At 40.7% G+C, this 23,318-nt stretch overlaps 1 protein-coding gene across 7 annotated transcripts in view; it reads left to right on the top strand.

Moving 5' to 3' along the window:
- ABCG2 (ATP binding cassette subfamily G member 2 (Junior blood group)) overlaps positions 1-23,318 on the top strand; it is a 140,066-nt gene that overhangs the window by 107,992 nt on the left and 8,756 nt on the right. For all 7 annotated transcript variants that reach the window (XM_029234619.1, XM_029234620.1, XM_029234618.1 and 4 more), the window contains 4 exons: positions 10,921-11,072; positions 13,047-13,151; positions 14,284-14,534; positions 18,795-18,877. In XM_029234619.1, the coding sequence (XP_029090452.1) occupies positions 10,921-11,072; positions 13,047-13,151; positions 14,284-14,534; positions 18,795-18,877 (591 nt within the window). The remainder of the gene's footprint in view (positions 1-10,920; positions 11,073-13,046; positions 13,152-14,283; positions 14,535-18,794; positions 18,878-23,318) is intronic.

Genomic DNA, 23,318 nt, shown 5'->3' with positions numbered 1-23,318 from the left:
GATATATGGGAGCAGAGTTCTAGTGGAAGGGAACAGCTGTGGCCCTGGGGCAGAGTATGCCTGCTGAAGTGTTCGGAACCCAGTGACCTCAGGAGGGGTGGGGACTCTTATTGATTACTTTGCTCAAGCTGCCATAACCTAGTACTGCAGACTGGGTGGTTAGCTTAAAACAGAAGTTTAGTTTTTCAAATTTTTGGAGGCTATATGTCTAAGATCAGGGAGTCGGCAGGATTGTTTCTTCTGAGGCCTCTCTCCTTGGCTTGTAGGTAGCTGTCTTCTCTCTGTGTCCTTACTGTATCTTCCCGTGGTGTGTCTGTGTCCCAATCTCCTCTTCCTATAAGGACACTGGTCCTTATTGGATTGTGGCACCCACATGACCTTATTTAACCAAAATTACCTCTTTAAAGACCCTATCTCCAAATACAGTTATATTCTGAAGTGCTGGGGGTTAGGACTTCAACATGAATTTTGGGGACACACAGTTCAGTCCATAACAGCTAGAATGGGACATGAGATGGAATTGAGTGGGTGGCAGATTATATAGACTGTAGGCTGCTATAAGAGCTGTGGCTTTTAATGTCTCTAGGGGACATGGGAAGCTTTCAGAGAGTTTTAGAACAGAGGACTGGTAACTGTCTGGAGAAAAGGCTGTATAATTGGGCAAGGGTGAGTGGCAGCAGTCCGGTCAGGAGGCTGTTTGTATTAGCTCATTTGAGATATGCTGACTTTGACTAGGATGGTAGTGTTAAGGTTGGAAGAAGTCGGGGGTTTCTCTCTGTTTTGAAAACAGAATCAACAGGATTAGCTTAGAATTGGATGTAGGGTGTGATTATTGAGAGAATGACTTCTAAGATTTGGGGCCTTGAAAAATGGAAGAATGGAGTAAAGAATATCAATTCCTTCTTTTTTTTAATTAAAAAATTTTTTTAAAGTTTTAAATTAAAATTTATTTTAAATTTTTTAAATTAAAAAACTTTTTTTAATTAAAATTTTAAAAAAATTTTTGGCTGCTTTGGGTCTTCATTGTTGCTTGAAGGCTTTCTGTAGTTGCGGTGAGCGGGGGCTACACTTCGTTGCGGTGAACAGGCTTCTCATTGTGGAGAAGTGGGCTCTAGGTGTGAGGGCTTAAGTCATTATGGCGTGCAGGCTCAGTAGTTGTGGCTCATGGACTCTAGGGCACAGGCTCAGTAGTTGTGGTGCATGGGCTTAGTTGCTCTGTGGCGTATGGGATCGTCCCAGACCAGGGCTCAAACCCGTGTCCCCTGTGTTGGCAGGTGGATTCTTAACCACAGCGCCACCAGGGAAGTCCCAAGAATGTCTTTTACGAAGAAAGAAGATGGTAGGAGAATCATGGTTATAAGAGAAATTTCAAAACTTTTGGACACCTTTTTTTAAAATTAATTTTTAAAAAGTTTCAGTGTTACGAAACAGTTACAACAGTAGCACAAAGAAATCCCATCTCCCCTTACCTAGATTCCCCAACTGTTGTTACCTTTTAACTGCATTTGCTCTCCCTCCATCCCCTCACCACCACCACCACCCCCCACAACCATAGACCTTTTTCTGAAATCATGTACCATCACCCCTAGATACTCTGGCCTGCAAGTCCAAAAAACAAGGACACTGCTCCTACATTACTGCCTTGCACACCTTCCAGCCACGGAGTCAGCTCTGATGCCATTGCCACCATCCAGTCCATGGACTCCAGTCAGACTTCACCAGCTGCGCCAGAAGTGTCTCTTTTTCATTTCTGGCTCAGGATTCTCTCCAGAAACCCTCCTGTTTTAAAAATCTTTTCTAATCCTGAACAGTTCTTTACTCTTGGCCTCTTATGTCCTCACACATATTCAAGAGTACATTTCATAGGGTCCATCCAGTGTTTCCTCGTGACCAGACTCAGGCTATGAATTCTTGGCAGAGATACAACAGACATGATGCTATATTTTCTTTCTTTTTTTCTCCCTTTTCTTCTGATCCATGTGGCTGAGAGGGTCTTGGTGCTCAGGCCTGGTGTCAGGCCTGAGCCTCTGAGGTGGGAGAGCTGAGTTCAGGACATTCGACCACCAGAGACCTCCTGGTTCCATGTAATATCAATCGGCAAGAGCTCTCCCAGAGAGCTCTCAATGCTAAGACCCAGCTCCACCCAATGGCCAGCAAGCTACACTGCTGGACACCCTATGCCAAACAACTAGCAAGACAGGAATACAACCCCATCCATTAGCAGAGAGGCTGCCTAAAATCATACTAAGTTCACAGACACCCCAAAACACACCATTGGACACAGCCCTGCCCACCAAAAAGACAAGTTCCAGCCCCACCCACCAGGGCACAGGCACCAGTCCCCTCCACTGGGAAGCCTACACAACCCAGTCCCCTCCACCAGGAAGCCTACACAACCCACTGACCCAAACGTAGCCACTGGGGTCAGACACCAAAAACAATGGGAACTAACCTGCAGCCTGTGAAAAGGAGACCCCAAACACAGTAAGTTAAGCAAAATGAGAAGACAGAGAAACACACAGCAGATGAAGGAGCAAGGTAAAAACCCACCAGATGAAACAAATGAAGTGGAAATAGGCAGTCTACCTGAAAAAGAATGCAGAATAATGATAGTAAAGATGATGCAAAATCTTGGAAATAGAATAGACAAAATGCAAGAAATGTTTAATAAGGATGTAGAAGAACTAAAGAGCAAACAAACAATGATGAACAGCACAATAAATGAAATTAAAAATTCTCTAGAAGGAATCAATAGCAGAATAACTGAGGCAGAAGAACGGATAAGTGACCTGGAAGATAAAATAGTGGAAATAACTACCCCAGAGCAGAATAAAGAAAAAAGAATGAAAAGAATTGAGGACAGTCTCACAAGACCTCTGGGACAACATTAAACACACCAACGTTCGAATTATCGGGGCCCCAGAAGAAGAGAAAACGAAAGGGACTGAGAAAATATTTGAAAAGATTATAGTTGAAAACTTCCCTAATACGGGAAAGGAAATAGTCAATTAAGTCCAGGAAGCACAGAGAGTCCCATACAGGATAAATCCAAGGAGAAACACGCCAAGACACATATTAATCAAACTATCCAAAATTAAATACAAGAAAAAATATTGAAAGCAGCAAGGGAAAAGCAACAGATAACATACAAGGGAATCCCCATAAGCTTAAACTCTGAACGCCAGAAGGATGTGGCAGGACATATTTAAAATGATGAAAGGGAAAAACCTACAACCAAGATTACTTTACCCAGCAAGGATCTCATTCAGATTCGACAGAGAAATTAAAACCTTTACAGACAAGCAAAAGTTAAGAGAATTTAGCACCACCAAACCAGCTTTACAACAAATGCTAAAGGAACTTCTCTAGGCAGGAAACACAAGAGAAGGAAAAGACCTACAAAAACATCACCAAAACAATTAAGAAAATGGTAATAGGAACATATATGTCGACAATTACCTTAAATGTAAATGGATTAAATGCTCCAACCAAAAGACATAGACTGGCTGAATGGATACAAAAACAAGACCCGTATATAGGCTGTCTACAAGAGACCCACTTCAGACCTAGGGACACATACAGACTGAAAGTGAAGGGATGGAAAAAGATATTCCATGCAAATGGAAATTAAAAGAAAGCTGGAGTAGCAATTCTCATATCAGACAAAAGAGACTTTAAAGACTATTACAAGAGACAAAGAAGGACACTACATAATGATCAAGGGATCAATCCAAGATGAAGATATGACAATTGTAAACATTTATGCACCCAACATAGGAACACCTCAATACCTAAGGCATATGCTAACAGCCATAAACGGGGAAATCGACAGTAACACAATCCTAGTAGGGGACTTTAACACCCCACTTTCACCAATGGACAGATCATCCAAAATGAAAAGAAATAAACACAAGCTTTAAATGACACATTAAGCAAGATGGACTTAATTGATATTTGTAGGACATTCCATCCAAAAACAGCAGAATACACTTCTCAAGTGCTCATGGAACATTCTCCAGGATAGATCATATCTTGGGTCACAAATCAAGCCTTGGTAAATTTAAGAAAATTGAAATCGTATCAAGTATCTTTTCTGACCACAACGCTATGAGACTAGATATCAGTTAGAGGAAAAAAACTGTAAAAAATACAAACACATGGAGGCTAAACAGTATGCTACTAAATAACCAAGAGATCACTGAAGAAATCAAAGAGGAAATCAGAAAGAACCTAGAAACAAATGTCAATGAAAACACGATGACCCAAAACCTATGAGATGCAACAAAAGCAGTTCTAAGAGGGAAGTTTATAGCAATACAATCCCACCTCAAGAAACAAGAAAAATCTCAAATGAACAACTTAACCTTACATCTAAAGCAATTAGAGAAAGAGCAAACAAACCCCAAAGTCAGCAGAAGGAAAGAAATCATAAAGATCAGATCAGAAATAAGTGAAAAAGAAATGAAGGAAACAATAGCAAAGATCAGTAAAACTAAAAGCTGGTTCTCTGAGAAGATAAACAAAATTGATAAACCATTAGCCAGACTCATCAAGAAAAAAAGGGAGAAGACTCAAATCAACAGAATTAGAAATGAGAAATAACAACTGACCCTGCAGAAATACAAAGAATCATGAGGGATTACTACAGGCAACTATATGCCAATAAAATGGACAACCTGGAAGAAATGGACAAATTCTTAGAAAAGCACAACCTTCAGAGGCTGAACCAGGAAGAAACAGAAAATATAAACAGACCAATCACAAGCACTGACATTGAAACTGTGATTAAAAGTCTTCCAAGAAACAAAAGCCCAGGGCCAGATGGCTTCACAGGCAAATTCTATCAAACATTTAGAGAAGAGCTAACACCTATCTTTGCAAACTCTTCCAAAATATAGCAGAGGGAGGAACACTCCCAAACTCATTCTACGAGGCCACCATCACCCTAATAGCAAAACCAGACAAAGATGTCAAAAAAAAAAAAAAGAAAACTACAGGCCAATATCACTGATGAACATAGATGCAGAAATCCTCAACAAAATACTAGCAAACAGAATCCAACAGCACATTAAAAGGGTCATACACCACGATCAAGTGGGGTTTATCGCAGGAATGCAAGGATTCTTCAGTATACACAAGTCAGTTAATGTGATACTCCATATTAACAAACTGAAGGAGAAAAACCATATGATAATCTCAATAGATGCAGAAAAAGCTTTCGATAAAATTTGACACCCGCTTATGATAAAAACTCTCCAGAAAGTAGGTGTAGGGGGAACTTAGTGCAACATAATAAAGGCCATATGTGACAAACCCACAGCCAACATCATTCTCAATGGTGAAAAACTGAAAACATTTCCTCTAAAATCAGGAACAAGTGAAGGATGCCCATTCTCACCACTGTTATTCAACATAGTTATGGAAGTTTTAGCCACAGCAATCAGAGAAGAAAAAGAAATAAAAGAAATACAAGTCAGAAAAGAAGTAAAACTGTTACTGTTTGCAGATGACCTGATACTATACATAGAGAATCCTAAAGATGCTACCAGAAAACTACTAGAGCTAGTCAATGAATTTGGTAAACTAGCAGAATACAAAAATCTGGATAGTAGGATACACAGAAATCTCTTGCATTTCTATACACTAACGATGAAAGTCTGAAAGAGAAATTAAGGAAACACTCCCATTTACCATCGCAACAAAAAGAATAAAATACCGAGGAATAAACTTACCTAAGGAGACAAAAGACCTGTATTCAGGAAACCAAAAGACACTGATGAAAGAAATTAAAGATGATACAAACAGATGGAGAGATATACCATGTTTTTTGATTGGAAGAACCAACACTGTGAAAATGACTCTACTACCCAAAGCAATCTACAGATTCAGTGCAATCCCTATGAAACTACCAGTGGCATTTTTCACAGAACCAGAACAAAAAATTTCACAATTTGTTTGGAAACACAAAAGACCCCGAATAGCCAAAACAGTCTTGGGAAAGAAAAATGGAGCTGGAGGAATCAGACTCCCTGACTTCAGACTGTACTGCAAAGCTACAGTAATCAAGACAGTATGGTACTGGCACAAAAACAGAAATATAGATCAATGGAACAGGAGAGAATGCCCAGAGCTAAACCCACGCACATATGGTCACCTTATCTTTGATAAAGGAGGCAAGAATATACAATGGAGAAAAGACAGCCTCTTCAATAAGTGGTGCTGGGAAAACTGGACAGCTATATGTAAAAGAATGAAATTAGAACACTCCCTAACACCTTACACAAAAATAAACTCAAAATGGATTAAAGACCTAAATATAAGGCCAGACACTATCAAATTCTTAGAGGAAAACATAGGTAGAACACTCTATGACATAAATCACAGCAAGATCCTTTTGGACCCACCTCATAGAGAAATGGAAATAAAAGCAAAAATAAACAAATGGGACCTAATGAAACTTAAAAGCTTTTCACAGCAAAGGAAACATAAGCAAGATCAAAAGACCACCCTCAGAATGGGAGAAAATATTTGCCAATGAAGAAACTGACAAAGGATTAATCTCCAAAATTTACAAGCAGCTTATGCAGCTCAATATCAAAAAAAACAAAAGAACTCAATCCAAAAATGGGCAGAAGATCTAAATAGACATTTCTCCAAAGAAAATATACAGATTGCCAACAAACCACTGTTGGTGGGAATGTAAATTGATAGAGCCACTATGGAGAACAATATGGAGGTTCCTTAAAAAACTACAAATAGAACTACCATATGACCCAGCAATCCCACTACTGGGCATATACCCTGAGAAAACCATAATTCAAAAAGAGTCATGTACCACAATGTTCATTGCAGCACCATTTACAATGGCCAGGACATGGAAGCAACCTAAGTGTCTATCGACAGCTGAATGGATAAAGAAGATGTGGCACATATATACAATGGAATATTACTCAGTCATAAAAAGAAACGAAATTGAGTTATTTGTACTGAGGTGGATGGACCTAGAGTCTGTCATACAGAGTGAAGTAAGTCAGAAAGAGTAAAACAAATACCATATGCTATCACATATGTATGGAATCTAAAAGAAAAAAGAAAGGTTCTGATGAACCTAGGGGCAGGACAGGAATAAAGACACAGACATAGAGAATGGGCTTGAGGACACGGGGAGGGGGAAGTAAGCTGGTGCGAAGTGAGAGAGTAGTATTGACATATATACACTACCAAATGTAAAATAGATAGCTGGTGGGAAGCAGCAACATAGCACAGGGAGATCAGCTCGGTGCTTTGTGACCACCTAGAGGGGTGGGATAGGGAGGGTGGGAGGGAGGGAGACGCAAGAGGGAAGAGATATGGGAACATATGTATACATATAGCTGATTCACTTTGTTATACAGCAGAAACTAACACAACATTGTATAGCAATTATACTCTAATAAAGATGTAAATGAATGAATGAATGAATAAATAAATCAATAAAAGAAATGATGCTGTGTTCTCAGTGCATAACATCGGGGATGCATGATTTTGATTTCTCCCATCATGGGTGATGTTAACCTTTATCAGCTGGTCTTGTTGGTATCTGCTGGGTCTATCTGCTGTGAAATAACTATTTTTCCATTTGTAATTGATTAGTATTTTTTCAGCGGAGATAATCAGGTATTAGGCCAATATCCTGTTCCTCATCAAATGTCCACCCAGCTATAGTCACAGCTCCTGCCCGTCAGCTACTAGTGTGAGGGTTGCCAAGTGGTGATTTCCTTTTTACATCATTCGTTCTACATATGTTAGTTGGCATCCTCCTGTAAAGGAGTTTTCTTCTTTTTCTGTTCATTTATGTTTACTCATTTTCTTCTTTTGTTCAATGGGTTATAATCTGTTATTCTTATTTATTTTTATGGCCAAATTCACCCTGACTTTGGCCAGTGGAAGCCTCTTCAGTCTGGCCTTTGTGCCCTTTTGACGTGTCCCTATCATTCTCCAAGCAGTTCTTTACTTCATGGTCAGCAAGATGTTCCAGGCTCATCTTGAACTTTTCCTGTGTCAGATGTTTCTCCAAGGAGCCCTGGTTCCTTCTGGTGTAGTTATGATTTAGAAACCAAGATCTGATTTAGTGTGTTCACTGCTACAGGAGTGTCAGTGCTTCTAGACCCACTTAGCAGACAGACCTAGGAAATACACGTGTATGTGTATCTGTATATATATAACATAGAAATACATATCTGTATTTTATTTGGAAATATGTATTTACTATAAATATGTTGTGTGTGTATATAGTTTGAATAGAAATGATACATATAAACATATTTGTACCTGTTGCTCTATTAGTATGTACATGTTAAAAAAACCCCGTGAGTTTATAATATTTCCAATTCTGATCTAACACTTGAGTGTTCTTTTTAGTCTTTGCCCTTTCCATGTTTTTAAATGACTTTTCAGACAATGAGAAACTTGGCTCCCATTATCTCAATATGTTTACTTTCTTGCTCAGCCAACTAATTTTTTTAAAAAATAAATTTATTTATTTATTTCTGGCTGCGTTGGATCTTCGTTGCTGCGCACGGGCTTTCTCTAGTTGCGGCGAGCGGGGGCTACTCTTCCTCGCAGTGCGCCGGCTTCTCATTGCGGTGGCCCCTCTTGTTGCGGAGCACGGGCTCTAGGCGCATGGGCTTCAGTAGTTGTGGCATGCGGGCTCAGTAGTTGTGGCTCTGGAGCGCAGGCTCAGTAGTTGTGGCGCACAGGCTTAGTTGCTCCACGGCGTGTGGGATCTTCCCGGACCAGGGCTTGAACCCGTGTACCCTGCATTGGCAGGCGGATTCTTAACAACTGCAACACCAGGGAAGTCCGTCGGTCAACTTACTTAGTTGTTCAATTTAATCAGTCTCCCCATCAGTCTGGCCATTCTTCCCTCTGCTCACCACCTCTGGGACAGTAACCCTCCCCCACCCCCATTTTTTAAAAGCTGCCAGACACACCACCTTCATATGGCTTCCTCTCCTTCTCTTTTCCTTGCTTCCTCTGATGCCCATGCCCTCATAAGCAAGTCTCTATGCTAAAATAAGAAGAAATGGGAAGATGGGAAAACGTTTAAGTTTGAAATGTCAATTGCACATATAAGTGAAGATGCCAAGTAACAGGTCTGGGATTCAGGATCAGAGCATACATCCATGATATTTTTATTATCTGTAACCACGTTGACAGTGTTCATTAGAGAATGATGACTTGACATGGAATATTGGACTGTGTTATGCTTCATTATGTTTTGGACCAGTTAGCACACAAGCATCTTTCCTCACACTGGAGAGCGCTAACCTAGTTGTCTCAAGTTCCACTGTGTACACTAATCGCTTAGGGTCTTTGTTAAAAATGCAGATTCTGGGGCTTCCCTGGTGGCGCAGTTGTTGAGAGTCCGCCTGCCGATGCAGGGGACACGGGTTCATGCCCCGGTCCGGGAAGATCCCACATGCCGTGGAGCGGCTGGGCCCGTGAGCCGTGGCCGCTGAGCCTGTGCGTCCGGAGCCTGTGCTCCGCAACGGGAGAGGCCACAACAGTGAGAGGTCTGCGTACCGCAAAAAAAAAAAATGCAGATTCTGAGTCTAGAGCTCTGAGGTGGAGGCCAAGATTCTCCACTTCTAATAGGAGATACTGATACTGATGCCTCAGTGGTCCTCAGACCACACATGGAGTACAGAGTCCTCACACCAGTCCACCTCCCTGCTGCCAGTCCTTTACTGGCTCCTTACTGTCTACTGACTAACGTTCCACCTCTGAGTGACGAGATTTATCATGGGCCTGCTTTTTGATGCAGTCTTTTTTTTCAGTCCCCGCCTCCACACATACACCTCAGCTCTGCCACGACACTGAACTACTTGTAGTTTCTGGAGTAGACCTTGTTATCGCATGCTTTGCCATCTTCCTCATCCTGACTGCCCTTTCTCTTCTTGGCTTACTCCTGTCGGCCCCTTTGATACACTACTTACATCATCTTCAGACGGGGTCAGTCTCCTGTCTGGCTTACAGGGCGCCCTCAGCTACTTCTGTTCCACCTTGTATTGAAATGATTGGTCTGTTGGCCTGTCTTCTTTGAGGCAGAACAAACTTTCTTGGCTAGCATATAGTAAGTGCTTAGAAAATGCTTGAATTGATGTGATTCTTCTCATAAAGTGTTTTCAATAATACCAGATTTTGAATAGTCTTTGGCCTTTGTTTCTTCTACCCATAAGTAGTAACTCCTGTATAAAGATAGGAGTTACTGTCCTTTGGCCATGGTATTAGACCAGGGATCAGATCCCAGCCCTGCTCCTTCTAACAGTGACACTTTGAGCCATTGCTTAATTCTCTAAGCCTTATCTGTTATAGAACAGTAATAATTATTATTGGTACTGCCTCATAACAATATTGTGTGCATTTAGATGAGGTCATCTATAAAGTATTTAGCAAAGATCTAGTCAGTACTCAGTAATGTTAATTGTATTATTAGGGCAGAAGAATGAAGACCAGTTCCTAAAGAGCCAGAAGACTTAAATGATCAATGAGGATGGGGCATATGACCATTGTTTTAATATTTAGTGCATAATAAGTTTTAAAACTTGAGTGTACTTACAAATTACCTGGGTGCTAGTTAAAAATAGGGTTCCATAGACCCAATAGGTCTGAGTAGACTGTCCAGGGATCTGTATTTTTAATTAATATTCTGATTCTAGACTACCCATGGAACACACTTTAGAAACCGTAGTGTTTCATGAAAGCACTGAATTTAGGTTCTCTACCTATCAGACAGATAATATGAGATGAGAATTTAGTGAGAGAAAATCAAGTTGGAAGAGGAACAAATGATCTAAAGGCAGGAATAATAAAATATGTTGCCAAAAAATGCAAGTTTCAGATGTTTAATGACTCGTTATCTCCTCACTTTTAATTCAGGATGTCTAAACAAGGACGGACAATCATCTTCTCCATTCATCAGCCTCGTTATTCCATCTTCAAGTTGTTTGATAGCCTTACCTTGTTGGCCTCAGGAAGATTAATGTTCCACGGGCCTGCTCAGGAGGCCTTGGGTTACTTTGCATCCACTGGTATGGTTGACTTCTTTATGAAGTAAGATCCTTCATTAATAGTATCCTAAAGGAGAACAAAGGGGTCACCTGGAGTGCTGTTTCATCTTTGAGTAGATACACCATGGTTTCCACTACTCCGAAACATCTTCAGTTAGTTTAGTGCTGGTTCTTCACTCTGCAGTGCCAGCTTGTTATTTAGGTATCTTTTTCTGTCCTGTTTGAGTGTGTGTGTGAGTGTGAGTGTGTGTGTATTTCTGCTGGGTCTGTATCTGTTCTCCTTCTCAGTTCTGGTGACCTTTCCCTAACAGTTCAATAAATAGATTGGTCTCATAGCCAGTTATCTGTCAGTTGAATATTCTTGGAAAGGCCTAATGTCCCTACATTATTTGTCTTCTTGACCATGATACAGATTAGGCTTTATCATATTTTTCCCTTACATGGGATGTTGATCTACCTTGATTGGGGGTTCGTGGAGATGCTACTTAATTTTCTAGTAACATTAGATTGCGGATTTAGCGTGTGTGTGAATTACCTGTCGATATAATGGCTAGTCGTAAGTCTGACTTCAATGGGCCAACATTCTGATGGCTCTGGACTGCCTGGTTCTGTTTAAATGGAAATATGTCATTTTTTTGTGACTTACTCAATCTGCTTCATTTTAGAGATCCTTGGATATGATTATAGATGATGCTCCATGAACTCAAATATAGTTTTAAATATTTGCTAACCACATTTTAAAATGTTTTGGTTTAATCTCTATCATTTAAAACTAAGAAGCCTTGCATGGGTCTAGGGAGTTTAGGGGGGCTGAACCTAAGGATCAGACTACAGGCCAAGCTGAGTTCAGATAATTATGTTGCTTCTGAGTCTGAGCTCATGCTGCTTGCTGCACGACAGGCCGGTATATCAGGGGATGAGTTGTTGGGACAAGGAATAGAGACTTTATTCAGAAAGCCAGCAGACCGAGAAGGTGGTGGACTACTGTCCCAAAGAACTATCTTCCCCATGTTAGAATTCAGGCTTCTTTTATACTAAAAACGAAGGGGGTGTGGCTGCTTGTTGAAAACTTCTTAGTGTCGGAATCCTTTGTTCTTGCAGCTGTCCATGTAGGTCTGGTCATGGTGTTCCCGTAAACCTCCAACAAGACAAACGTTATTCTCTGTTCTGCAACTTTTTATCTCTATATGAATGGAAAAGTGTTCCACCTTTAAAGATCAGACCCTTGAGAATGGGCTATCCTGAATAATTCAGGCTATAGGCAACATTCTTAACTTGTAGCAGAAGCAATAGAATACAAAGGTTAAAGTAAAAGAACCAGATCCAATATGGAGTCAGATTTGTTCTTCCCTATTACAGTGCCACAAGAAGTCAAGGTAAGCATTCAGCTATGCTGTGCCAGCCACATTCTCTTGAGAATGATGTTCTGGTGATTTGTTCTCTATATTGGAATTACAGGAGCATAGAAGAGGCCCATTTGGACCTGAGTTTAATAGGGGCAAAAGCAATCATTGCTAAAGTGGGTACTGGCATTCTAGCAGTCCCCAGGTGAACTTGGAGAGCAGAACATACCCCAGGCCTCTCCCAAACACAGTCCTGCTATGCCTTAGCTGGCTTTAAGGAACATTAGTTCTTCTATAGCTTTTTTTTTTTCTTGGACTTATATCTAGATTTCTGAAGAAGTTCTGATAAGCACCAGAGCATATTGATAGCTGTTTCAGGTCTCCTGAATTGTAATGGGTAAGGACCAAGCACTAACAGAAGACTTACTAAGAGTCCAAGGTTGGTTTGGAGTGTGCTATTTTGTGAAGAGTCAGAAAACTGTTGAAATACTGTGCGATTAAAAGGAAGCGGTAAATTAGTGAGGGGAGAAGAGAGAAGAAAAGAGGGAGAAATTGTTAGATCCTGTCTCTCCCAGCAACACCTCCCTCACCCACTGAGTCTTTATTTCCCAAGACTGTCACGTTTGTGTACCTGAGTTACCTTCTCTTGCAGGTTACCACTGTGAGCCCTATAATAACCCTGCAGACTTCTTCCTGGACGTCATTAATGGAGACTCCTGTGCTGTGGTGTTAAACAGAGAGGACACAGATGGTGAAGGTAAGCAGATGTGTTGAGAGCCACAGATTATTGCCTAATTGAGTTGGCTGAAGCTTAGCAACGTGGTAGCTCACTAAAACATGGCTGTGTGAATTTACATCAATGCTGTCCTCTGATACTGGTTGTCCCAGTTTGTTTGGCTGCTGTAACAAAAATACCATAGACTGGGTGGTTTAAACAATAAACATTTATTTCTCACAGTTCTGGAGGCTGGAAGTCCAAGATCAAGGTGCCAGCAGATTCAGTGTCTGTTGAGGACCTGCTTCCTGGTTCATAGATGAGCGACCATATTATTGCCTCCTCATGTGGTGGGAGTGCGGAGGGAGCCCTCTGGGGCCTCTTTCATAAGGGCACTAATCCCACTCCTGAGGGGTCCACCCTCATGACCTAATCATCCCTCAAAGGCCTTGCCTTCAGATACCATCACATTGGGGATTGGGTTTCAGCATATGAAGTTTTGGGGCACACAAACATTCAATCTCATAGCATCAGTCAACACAGATTTTGTTGTCTGTGAGAGTGCTCTTTTTGATTTAATCTGTAAATGAGCATTTATAGGATGGTGTCAGTTCTAAGCGCAGTTCCCATTTTTTAAAAAGTGCCCATTGTTTACATAGTGGCCCCTTGGTATCCATGGAGGATTGGTTTCAGAACTCCCCCCCTCCCCTCCCCACAGATAACAGAATCCAAGGGTGCTCAGGTCCCTTACAGCAGGCCCTCCCTATTCCCTGGGTTCAACATCTGTGGATACAGAGGGCCAACTGTATAGTGTTTAGAAATAAGAAACTTGACAGTTTATGCATTTGCACATTGTAAAAAGCGAAGACCAGGTTTTTTATTAGGAATTATAACTCCATATGGTGAGAAGTCTATTTTAAAAGATTTAGGGTCCAAATGTTATAATTAGGAAAAGATCAGTGAGTTTGCTGTATCCGTAAGTTTACGGAAGTAGGCCAATTTACTCCGTTTTTCTACTTTGTAAAGCAGTGACAGCTCTCATAACTTTTTATACTCAAGCTTTAGAATTAAGGTACTAGGGAAGACTCTAAGAAAGGGGTTACAGAAAAATGGACTAAATCAGCTGTTATTTTGTTAAGAATGTTTCCCTTCTTTATCCACTTTTATTCCAAAGCCAAGGAGACTGAAGAGCCTTCCAAGACAGATACTCCACTTATAGGAAAATTAACTGAGTTTTATGCCAACTCCTCCTTCTTCAAGGAAACAAAAGCTGAGTTAGAGCAACTCTCAGGGGGTCAGAAAAAGAAGAAGATTTCAGTCTACAAGGAGATCACCTATGCCACCTCCTTCTGTCATCAGCTTAGATGGATTTCCAGGCGTTCATTCAAAAACTTACTGGGTAATCCCCAGGCTTCTATAGCTCAGGTAACGTGACAGAGTCTTCTAATTATGCTGTAAAATACTCATTTGGGGGCATTAGGTTCTGATACAATCTATTTTAGGATATGCTCACCTTCTACCCACACTTTTATGTATTTATTTATCCCCATTCCATTTGGGGTATAGAAACAAGTAAAACCCAATTAAGTTTTTACTTACAGAAGATTTCTTTTTTTTTTTGTGGTACGCGGGCCTCTCACTGTTGTGACCTCTCCTGTTGCGGAGCACAGGCTCCAGACGCGTAGGCTCAGCGGCCATGGCTCACGGGCCCAGCCGCTCCGCGGCATGTGGGATCTTCCCAGACCGGGGCACGAACCCGCGTCCCCTGCATCGGCAGGCGGACTCTCAACCACTGCGCCACCAGGGAAGCCCTTTTTCTGTTATTCTTAAGCCCTCTGTCATCCAAAATCCTCATATTCCCAGTTCATTGGTCCATCCTTTCTAAGGAAGTCAGTTTAGCCAGTTTTTTGGGGGTTGGCCGATTTTATTATCACTGAACTTCTGCCAAGTGCTAAAAGATGGCATGTTGTCGTCTCCAGTGAAACATCACTGACTTCTTACCACACATGCACCATCATTTTCATACCGCAGTACTGTTGCCTCCTAAGTATTAACGCTGAGAGCCTATATCCCTCTTTGAGACATACTGCTAATTGTTCCAGACAGTTCTGTACTTGTTATTTGGCATTTCTGTCAGAACATGAACAGTTCTGTGTACTTGCAATCAAGGGTACGTTTTTATCCTTTTAGAGTAGATTTGATGTCATTTGGGAACAAATTCTGTTAAGTAAGGTCAACCTGGTTATTCATCGTTCAACTGTGAGATGATATACGGCAGGTGATTCTTAGTTTGATTTATGCATTAGATTTTTTTATTTGGAAAATAAATTTCTCTTGCCTCTAAAAGTGGTTTCTTAAATGCCTTGTCCAAGTCACATACTGTCGGCCCTCAGTACCCTGGGTTCCACGCACGCTGAGGTTGGAGGAACCCATGGGTGCGGAGGACTGACTGTACGACTCCATTTTATGTAAGGGGTTGGATCATCTGTGGATTTTGATATCCACGAGGATCCTGGAGCCAGTCCCCTGCCGCTACCAAGGGATGACTCCATATGGCAGTTCTGGGCAGGGGTGATTGGAATGTGGGGCTCTTTGTAATAGTACACCAGGTTTCTGCACCTTCTGGTGCTAGGCTGTCTTCAGATGCAAACCCCATGCCTAGTGCCTCCAAGTTGCACGTTCAGCCTACTTACCTCCTCAGTGACCTCAGTTCCACAAAAGAAATCCCAGCAATGTTCAGAGCAGTGGCACTCTTGCAGAACAGGGATAGAACCTCGCATCTCCCTGAGCATCTGCCTGGGGTGGGGGGGACTCTTCTTCAGATGTGTCAATGCTGGAATGTTAGCTTAAGACAGGAGTAGGCAAACCTTTTTTTAAAGGGTCACAGGGTAAATACTTTTGGCTCTGCAGCTCACGTGGTCTTTATCTCAAGTAGTCAAGTCTGCCGTTTTAGCAAGAAAGCAGCCATAGATACATTTAAAATAATGAACATGGCTGTGTTCCAATCAAACTTTATTCACGGACACTGAAATATGTATTGTATGTAAATTTCATGTGGCAAGAAATATTCTTTTTTTTCTTTCAACCATGAATAAAATGGTAAAAAACTATGCTTGCTCGTGGACTGAATGAGGCCTGGGGGCCATAGCTCGCTGACTTCCGGTTTAGGGTTTTTTATAATCTTGTGAGTGTGTCTTTTATTTCTCTAAGTGTTTGAATGTGGAGCTATTAAAATGTTTTATGGCTTCCTGTTGATAAATCTGGTATGGGTAGTCTTACAGCCACACTTAGGTTTGAACGAGTCATTTACACGAGTTAAACTTTGCTTCTGGTAATGCATTTAACCAAAGTTTGTCTTTGGAAGATACTGGAATGAATGGATTATCTGTATGAGAAGATTTAATGTTCATTTAATGTGCCAAAGGTTTCCTGATCAAATCAACTTGGAAAATACTATCATATCTCTTGGAGATTCATTGTTTCTATTAGCACATTTAACATTTGGCTATGGATTAATTTTTTCACTGACAGCCATAAACATCCCTTAGAATCCACCTTGAGAAATGTTGACAAACACATTTGAAAAAAGATAGAATAACACATTTAGGAAATTTCTTTTCAAAAGAAGCCAGCTGCACAGAACTCATAGGATAGAATTTCTTTGCTCCATTAAGCAATGTTTAGTTTTCCTGTTTATTTTCTTCTCCTTAATGTAAGAAGGAAAAACATAGACGCACCTTGTAAAACCATGACAAAATTATGAGATTAATCGTTTTGTCAATATGTTTGAAAAGTTTCCTTGAAAATACTTTTAGAATTTTGAAACCTTTAGGAAACATCCAAATGATAAAACTGACAGTCTGTTAACATAAGTTACTAAGTTTGAATGTAGAAGAAACAAAGCCTGTGGAGTGTCCAGTTTTAAAAGTCTGACTATTCTTATAGTTATACAGGGTGAAAGTATAGACTTTGTGTACATGTGCATGCACACATGCTGATGGGATTATTATTCTTTATTTTGGAAGCTTGATCTGTTGACGTGAAGTATAGTATATATATATATTTTTATAAATTTATTTATTTTTATTTATTTATTTTTGGCTGCATGGGGTCTTCGCTGCTGCACGCAGGCTTTCTCTAGTTGCGGCGAGTGGGGGCTACTTTTCGTTGCGGTGCGCGGGCTTCTCATTGCGGTGGCTTCTCTTGTTGCAGAGCACGGGCTCTAGGTGCACAGGCTTCGGTAGTGGCTCATGGGCTCTAGAGTGCAGGCTCACTAGTTGTGGCGCACGGGCTTAGTTGCTCCACGGCATGTGGGATCTTTCTGGACCAGGGCTTGAACCTGTGTCCGTTGCATTGGCAGGCAGATTCTTAACCACTGCGCAACCAGGGAAGCCCAAAGTATAGTATATTTTGAAGGTAATTAAAATATGCCAGGGTAATAGATTTTCTTTTTTCAAATTTCTGACTGTCTTTTTTAGCAAGGCAATTTTTAAGGACATCTCAAATCATATTCTTTCCAGACTGGTCTTCGTGAGCTAGTCTTCACAGGTCATGATCCTGTTTTGCAATTTTGTTTGCTTCATGCCAAAAGTGTCTTGACAAGTTACTTCAAGTCTTGATGCTACTGCACTGTTGTAGTACTGAGGTGTTTTTTTGTTTTGTTTTGTTTTTAAACTTCGAAGGTTCCAAGGTACATTGTGGAATATTTTGTATTCTTTAGGTTATCATTTACTATATTTTTAAATTCATTTAATTAAATTTAATTCAAAAGTACAATAAGTAGAATTTCCTTAAATAAATTATAATGTAACCCTTAACCCTTCGCTTAGAGAAGTGTCCTTAAGAGACAGTTTGTCAGTCTTAAAAACCAAAGTGATGTTTATCCAGTCTTCTTAGGAGTCATCAAACAAGAGTGAGTGGGTGAAGGTAGGTAAGAGTGGCAAAGCATTGGCAGCTTAGTCCTGCTGTTGGCTGTAGGCCCTCTGGGCTGAGGTTGCTGGAGAAGCAGTGACAGGAGGGTGGGTAATGGATGCACTCGGGTGCCCTCAGAGAAAGCTGGCTGAATGCTTTGGTGACAGTGACAGTGCACTTTTCCAGTGCAGGCGGGGACTCTCTCGACCCCTACTTCCTTATTTTGCAAAATTACATTGTTAGAATTTTTTTCATGTGTGCTTTAAAATTTTTGTTCATTTTTATTTATTTTTCATGTTAAGAGTAAAGATATCCTGTTTTTATTGGAGCCTCTTGAAATATCACACCATGCATGTTCACTAGCACAAAGGTTGAGAGTTCAGGCCACAACTCTTAGCCACTCGGACTTTATTTTACCCCCCAGACTATTTTGCTAGGTGCTTGCATTGTTCTGCTACACTCTACGGCATTCCCAGGCCCAGTAGCCTGAACTGGACCATGAACTGGCAGGGCCTGGTAAAGCACTGGGAGAAATCTTAGCTTTTCTACTGTGTCGCCTGTCAGTCTCCCTAGCACACAGATAAATTATTTTTATTTCAATTTAAAAAGTAGTCTAATAACATACACTTTTATATTTTCCCAAGGACTACTATGGCCAAGCCATTTAAAATACCTATATCAATGGAGAGTTTCATTATGTAGCCAGATATATTTTAATAATAATGTGTTAAGTTTTTACCTTTAATTGAAATTCTTTTTTTTCTTTTTGAAAAGATAATTGTAACAATCGTTCTGGGACTGGTTATAGGTGCCATTTTCTACGATCTAAAGTATGATCCTGCGGGAATCCAGAACAGGTGAGTATGTCTGGACCTTGATTTTGAGAATGTGCTGTTACTTTTCTTTCAAGCTTATGAAAATCCATTACGAATTTGAATATGAGATAAGCAAAGGGTAAATTGAGGAGTGGGATAAGTCAGAGAATTGAAAGCTGAATGGAAGAATCAATTATTTAGTGCTAAAATATACAGAACATAAAATTTACCCTCTTAACCAATTTTCAGTGTCCAGTTCAGTGGCATTAATTACATTCACGTTATTGTTCAGCCCTCCCCACCTTCCAACTCCAGAACTTTTTCGTCTTCCCAAACTGTATCTCTGTACCCACTGAGCAGCAGTTCCCCGTTCTCCCTTTCCCCAGCCCCTGGAAATCACCATTATACTTTCTGTCTCTGATTTTAACTATTCTAAGTACCTCATGTAAGTGGAATCATGGAGTATTTGTCTTTTTGGTGACTGCCTTTATTTCCCTTAGCATAATATCTTCAAGGTTCATTCATGGTGTAGCATGTGTCAGAACTTCTTTCTTTTTAAAGACTGAATAATACTCCATTGTATGGATATACCACATTTTGTGTATCGATTTATCTGTCCATGGACACTGGTTTGTTTCCACTTTTTGGCTGTTGTGTATGATGCTGCTGTGAACATGGATGTACAAAGAAATATCTGTTTGAGTCTCTGCTTTAAATTCTTTGGGGTATATACCCAGAAGTGGAATTACTGGATCATTTGGTAATTCCATTAATTTTTTGAAGAACTGCTATCCTGTCTTCTACAGTAGCTACCTATGTTGCATGTCTACCAGTAGTGCACAGGGTTTCAGTTTCACCTCAACCTTACCAACACTTTTTTTTTCTTTTTTTTTTAAATAGCTACCCTCATTAGTGGACAGTGGTATCTCATTGTGGTTTTGATTTGCATTTCCCTAATGATTATTGTATTGTTGAGCATCTTTTCATGTGCACATTGGCCATTTGTGTTTCTTCTTTGGAAGCATGTCTATTGAAGTTCTTTAACCATCTTTTAATTGGATTTTTTTGAAGATTGTTGAGCTGTTAAATTCCTTATATATTCTGGATATGAACCCCTTATCAGATATAAATTTGCAAGTATTTTCTGGCATTCTGTGTGTTGTCTTTTCAGTCTGTTGGTGTGTCCTTTTTTTAAAAAATATATTTCTTTCTTTATTTAATTATTTATTTTGGCTGCACCGGATCTTAGTTACGGCACGTGGGATCGTTTAGTTGCGGCATGCGGACTTCTTAGTTGTGGCGTGCAGCCTCCTGAGTTGCGGCATGCATGCGGGATCTAGTTCTCCCACCAGGGATTGAACCTGGGCCCTCTGCATTGGGAGCGCAGAGTCTGACCCACTGGACCACCAGGAAGTCCCTGTTGGTGTGTCCTTTGATGCACAAAAGTTTTAAAATTTGACATAGTTCAGTTTATCTGATTTTTTGTTGCCTGTGAGTTAATTTCCTTTTAAGGTTTTGATTTGTTTGACATGGGGTGGTGGTGGGGACTCAGTTTTTTCTGTTGTAGGGTTAGTACTTAACGTTAGTTTACCTTACCTGGTTTCGGTCATAATGTGCCCTTAAAGCTATGTTTCCTGATGAGACTTTGTAATGGACCACAACATGCTCTGAATAGAGGTGCTGAGCAGAGTGGAAGACCACAGAGTTCTTCTTGGCTTTATTTATTGAGAGCCGCCCTGGGCCTGCACCGTCCTCCGGGCTTTACATCCAGGGTCTCAGGTTACCCTCCCAGCCAAAGAAGTGGATGGTTTTATCCCCATTTCACTATTGAGCAAAGTTGTAGTAGCTTAAGTTGAATCTGTTTTGATATCTGGAAAAGGATGGTTGTTTATGAAAGGAAGAACGAGCATAAAAGTCAATTCTTCACTCGGGTAAAGTAAGATATCTCCTGTGGGGCATCAGATAGTAAGATAATTATTGGAGCTTCTTTCCAGAGTTATGTTGTTTTTCTTTTTATCTTCCCTGAGGGCTGTGTTCTTCTCTGGTTTATTTGAAACTTGCTAGTAATTGATGGTTTGTACCCTTTGTAGATGCCATATTTTCGTGAAGCACAGAGTATGTAACACAAGAATCTAGAGCCTGTGGGTCTTTTGTGTTGTGCAATGGGAAGCATTTGGAAAAAGATACTGGGGAGCCTGTCCGCAACTGGAATTTAAGACAGGAACTGGAAATCTAGTGATTAAAGCTCTTGGTAGAAGAATCCAGAGAAATTTAGAAGAGTGTTAACTGTTTCTTCAAGTGTTTTCTGGAAAAATAGAGCTTTGGAGCTATTTTAATTTGTATTTTTGACTTAAGCTTACTGCCACTTTTTATCATTTGAAATTGCCCTGGAGTCCAGTGTGGTTTGGTTCTCTTTTTGTGGGAATGAATTATTCCAGGGAGATGCTCTCTTTGTTCTTTCTCTAACCTGTATAATGATGTGTGGAATATGAGCTTCTTTGACCTAACAACTACCTTACAGAGTTGTGGAGATAGCTAAACAAATAAATGTATATTAAGGGAAGAGATATTTTAAGAATATTTGCATCAATAAGCAGATATTACAGACATGAATTACCACCTTGAAAAGAACTAGAATACATTAAATTCTTTAACAAAATCTGTTTAGTATAAAATAAATTATCTTATGATTTAGGAGGAATTTCACTATGTACTAGTTCAAAATCTTTATGAGCATTATTGTACTGTTAGATGTAACACTTAACAAATTGAGCTGAATTGTTGCCATGTCCTGTGTTTCTGAAATTAGCTTTTATGTTGATATTAGGCTTATTTGTGTGCAGAAAGTAGCATAGTTGCTTGCATTATAGGCCTGGCTTTTTTCCATTTATTTATTGTATAAACATTTACTTATTTATTTATTTGGCTGCGTCGGGTCTTAGTTGTGGCATGCGGGATCTTTAGTTGCGGTGCACGGACTCTTCATTGTGGTGTATGGGCTTCCCTCGAGTTGTGGTGTGCAGGCTCCAGAGCACACGGGCTCAGTAGTTACAGTGCACGAGCTTCTCTTTAGTTGTGGTGCGTGGGCTCCAGGGCACGCGGGCCCAGTAGTTGCAGTGCACAGACTTAGTTGCCCTGAGACATGTGGGATCTTAGTTCCTCGACCAGGGATCGAACCCGCATCCCCTGCATTGGAAGGTGGATTCTTTTTTTTTTTTTCTTTTAATAAATAAATAAATTTTTGGCTGCATTAGATCTTCGTTGCTGCACACGGGCTTTCTCTAGTTGCGGCGAGTGGGGGCTACTCTTCCTTGCGGTGTGTGGGCTTCTCATTGCGGTGGCTTCTCTTGTTGCGGAGCACGGGCTCTAGGCGCGCAGGCTTCAGTAGTTGTGGCACGTGGGCTTGGGCACAGGCTCAGTAGTTGTGGCGCACGGGATTAGCTGCTCTGCGCCATGTGGGATCTTGCCAGACCAGGGCTCGAACCCGTGTCCCCTGCACTGGCAGGCGGATTCTTAAGCACTGCGCCACCAGGGAAGTCCCTAAACATTTACTTTTAAAACAGCCTGTTCCTTAAGTTTTTTATTTTGGGAGGAGGGAGTGTTAAAACCAATTACTGAGTGTCTGTGGACTCTTTTTTTTAGAGGGTTATACACTTGGGTTTACATTTTTTAAAATTCTCTCATTTGTGTGTCATTTAAATGATGTGCAGCCTCATCTCTTTTCGTTTCAACTGACATCCTCAATGTCAATTAAATCATTAGGTTAGGAAGGAAAGCCCAACAGTGTTTCAGGACTGTGGGCATGCTTTCATGAAATTCATATTTCTGTCGAAGTGTAGATTAACTGAGTACTTTCCTTTTTAAACTTCAGTTATTTTACTGAGAGAGAAGCATTAATAGTCTTCCTTTTCTCATAGGTGCACAAATTAGTTTTTCCTTTATGAGCATTATTTTGGGGTGTTTTTTTTTTTGAGCCCGTTGGAAAGAAACCCCATTGGTTGGTGGGTGGTCAAGGAGACTATCAAGGCTGTGCTGGTGGTTGTGAGGCGGATGTATACAATAAGATGTCCCTCCACAGTCTTTCATTTTGCCTCGTCGTAGTTTCTTCTTTACTCGACTTTTGAAGAAGTGGCTAATAGAGGTTTTTAACCTTTGCAAGCTTTATTTGGCTCACTGTTTCTCTGTTCATACATTAGGAGCTGCAGTTGGCATTTTGTTAGTTAAAATCCAGGGTGATAGTATTTTTATGACCTATGTAATTGTCAGCTTGGCTGCCATAGACTGTGCCAAAGACCCACAGACTGGGTGGCTTAAACCACAGAAATTCATTTCTCGCAGTTCTGGGAATCAGGTTGCCAGCATAGTCGGGTTCTGAAGAGGGCCCTCTTCTGATTTGCTGCCTTCTGGCTGTGTCCTTGCATGGCAGAGAGCGAGCTCTGATGTCTCTCCCTTTTCTTCTAAGGGCACTAATCCGTCGCGAGGG

Source organism: Monodon monoceros, unplaced genomic scaffold, assembly GCF_005190385.1.
Source record: "Monodon monoceros isolate NGI ecotype Baffin Bay Population unplaced genomic scaffold, NGI_Narwhal_1 Super_Scaffold_20, whole genome shotgun sequence".
Classification (NCBI taxonomy): domain Eukaryota; kingdom Metazoa; phylum Chordata; class Mammalia; order Artiodactyla; family Monodontidae; genus Monodon; species Monodon monoceros.
This window is presented reverse-complemented; position numbering and strand designations above follow the sequence as displayed.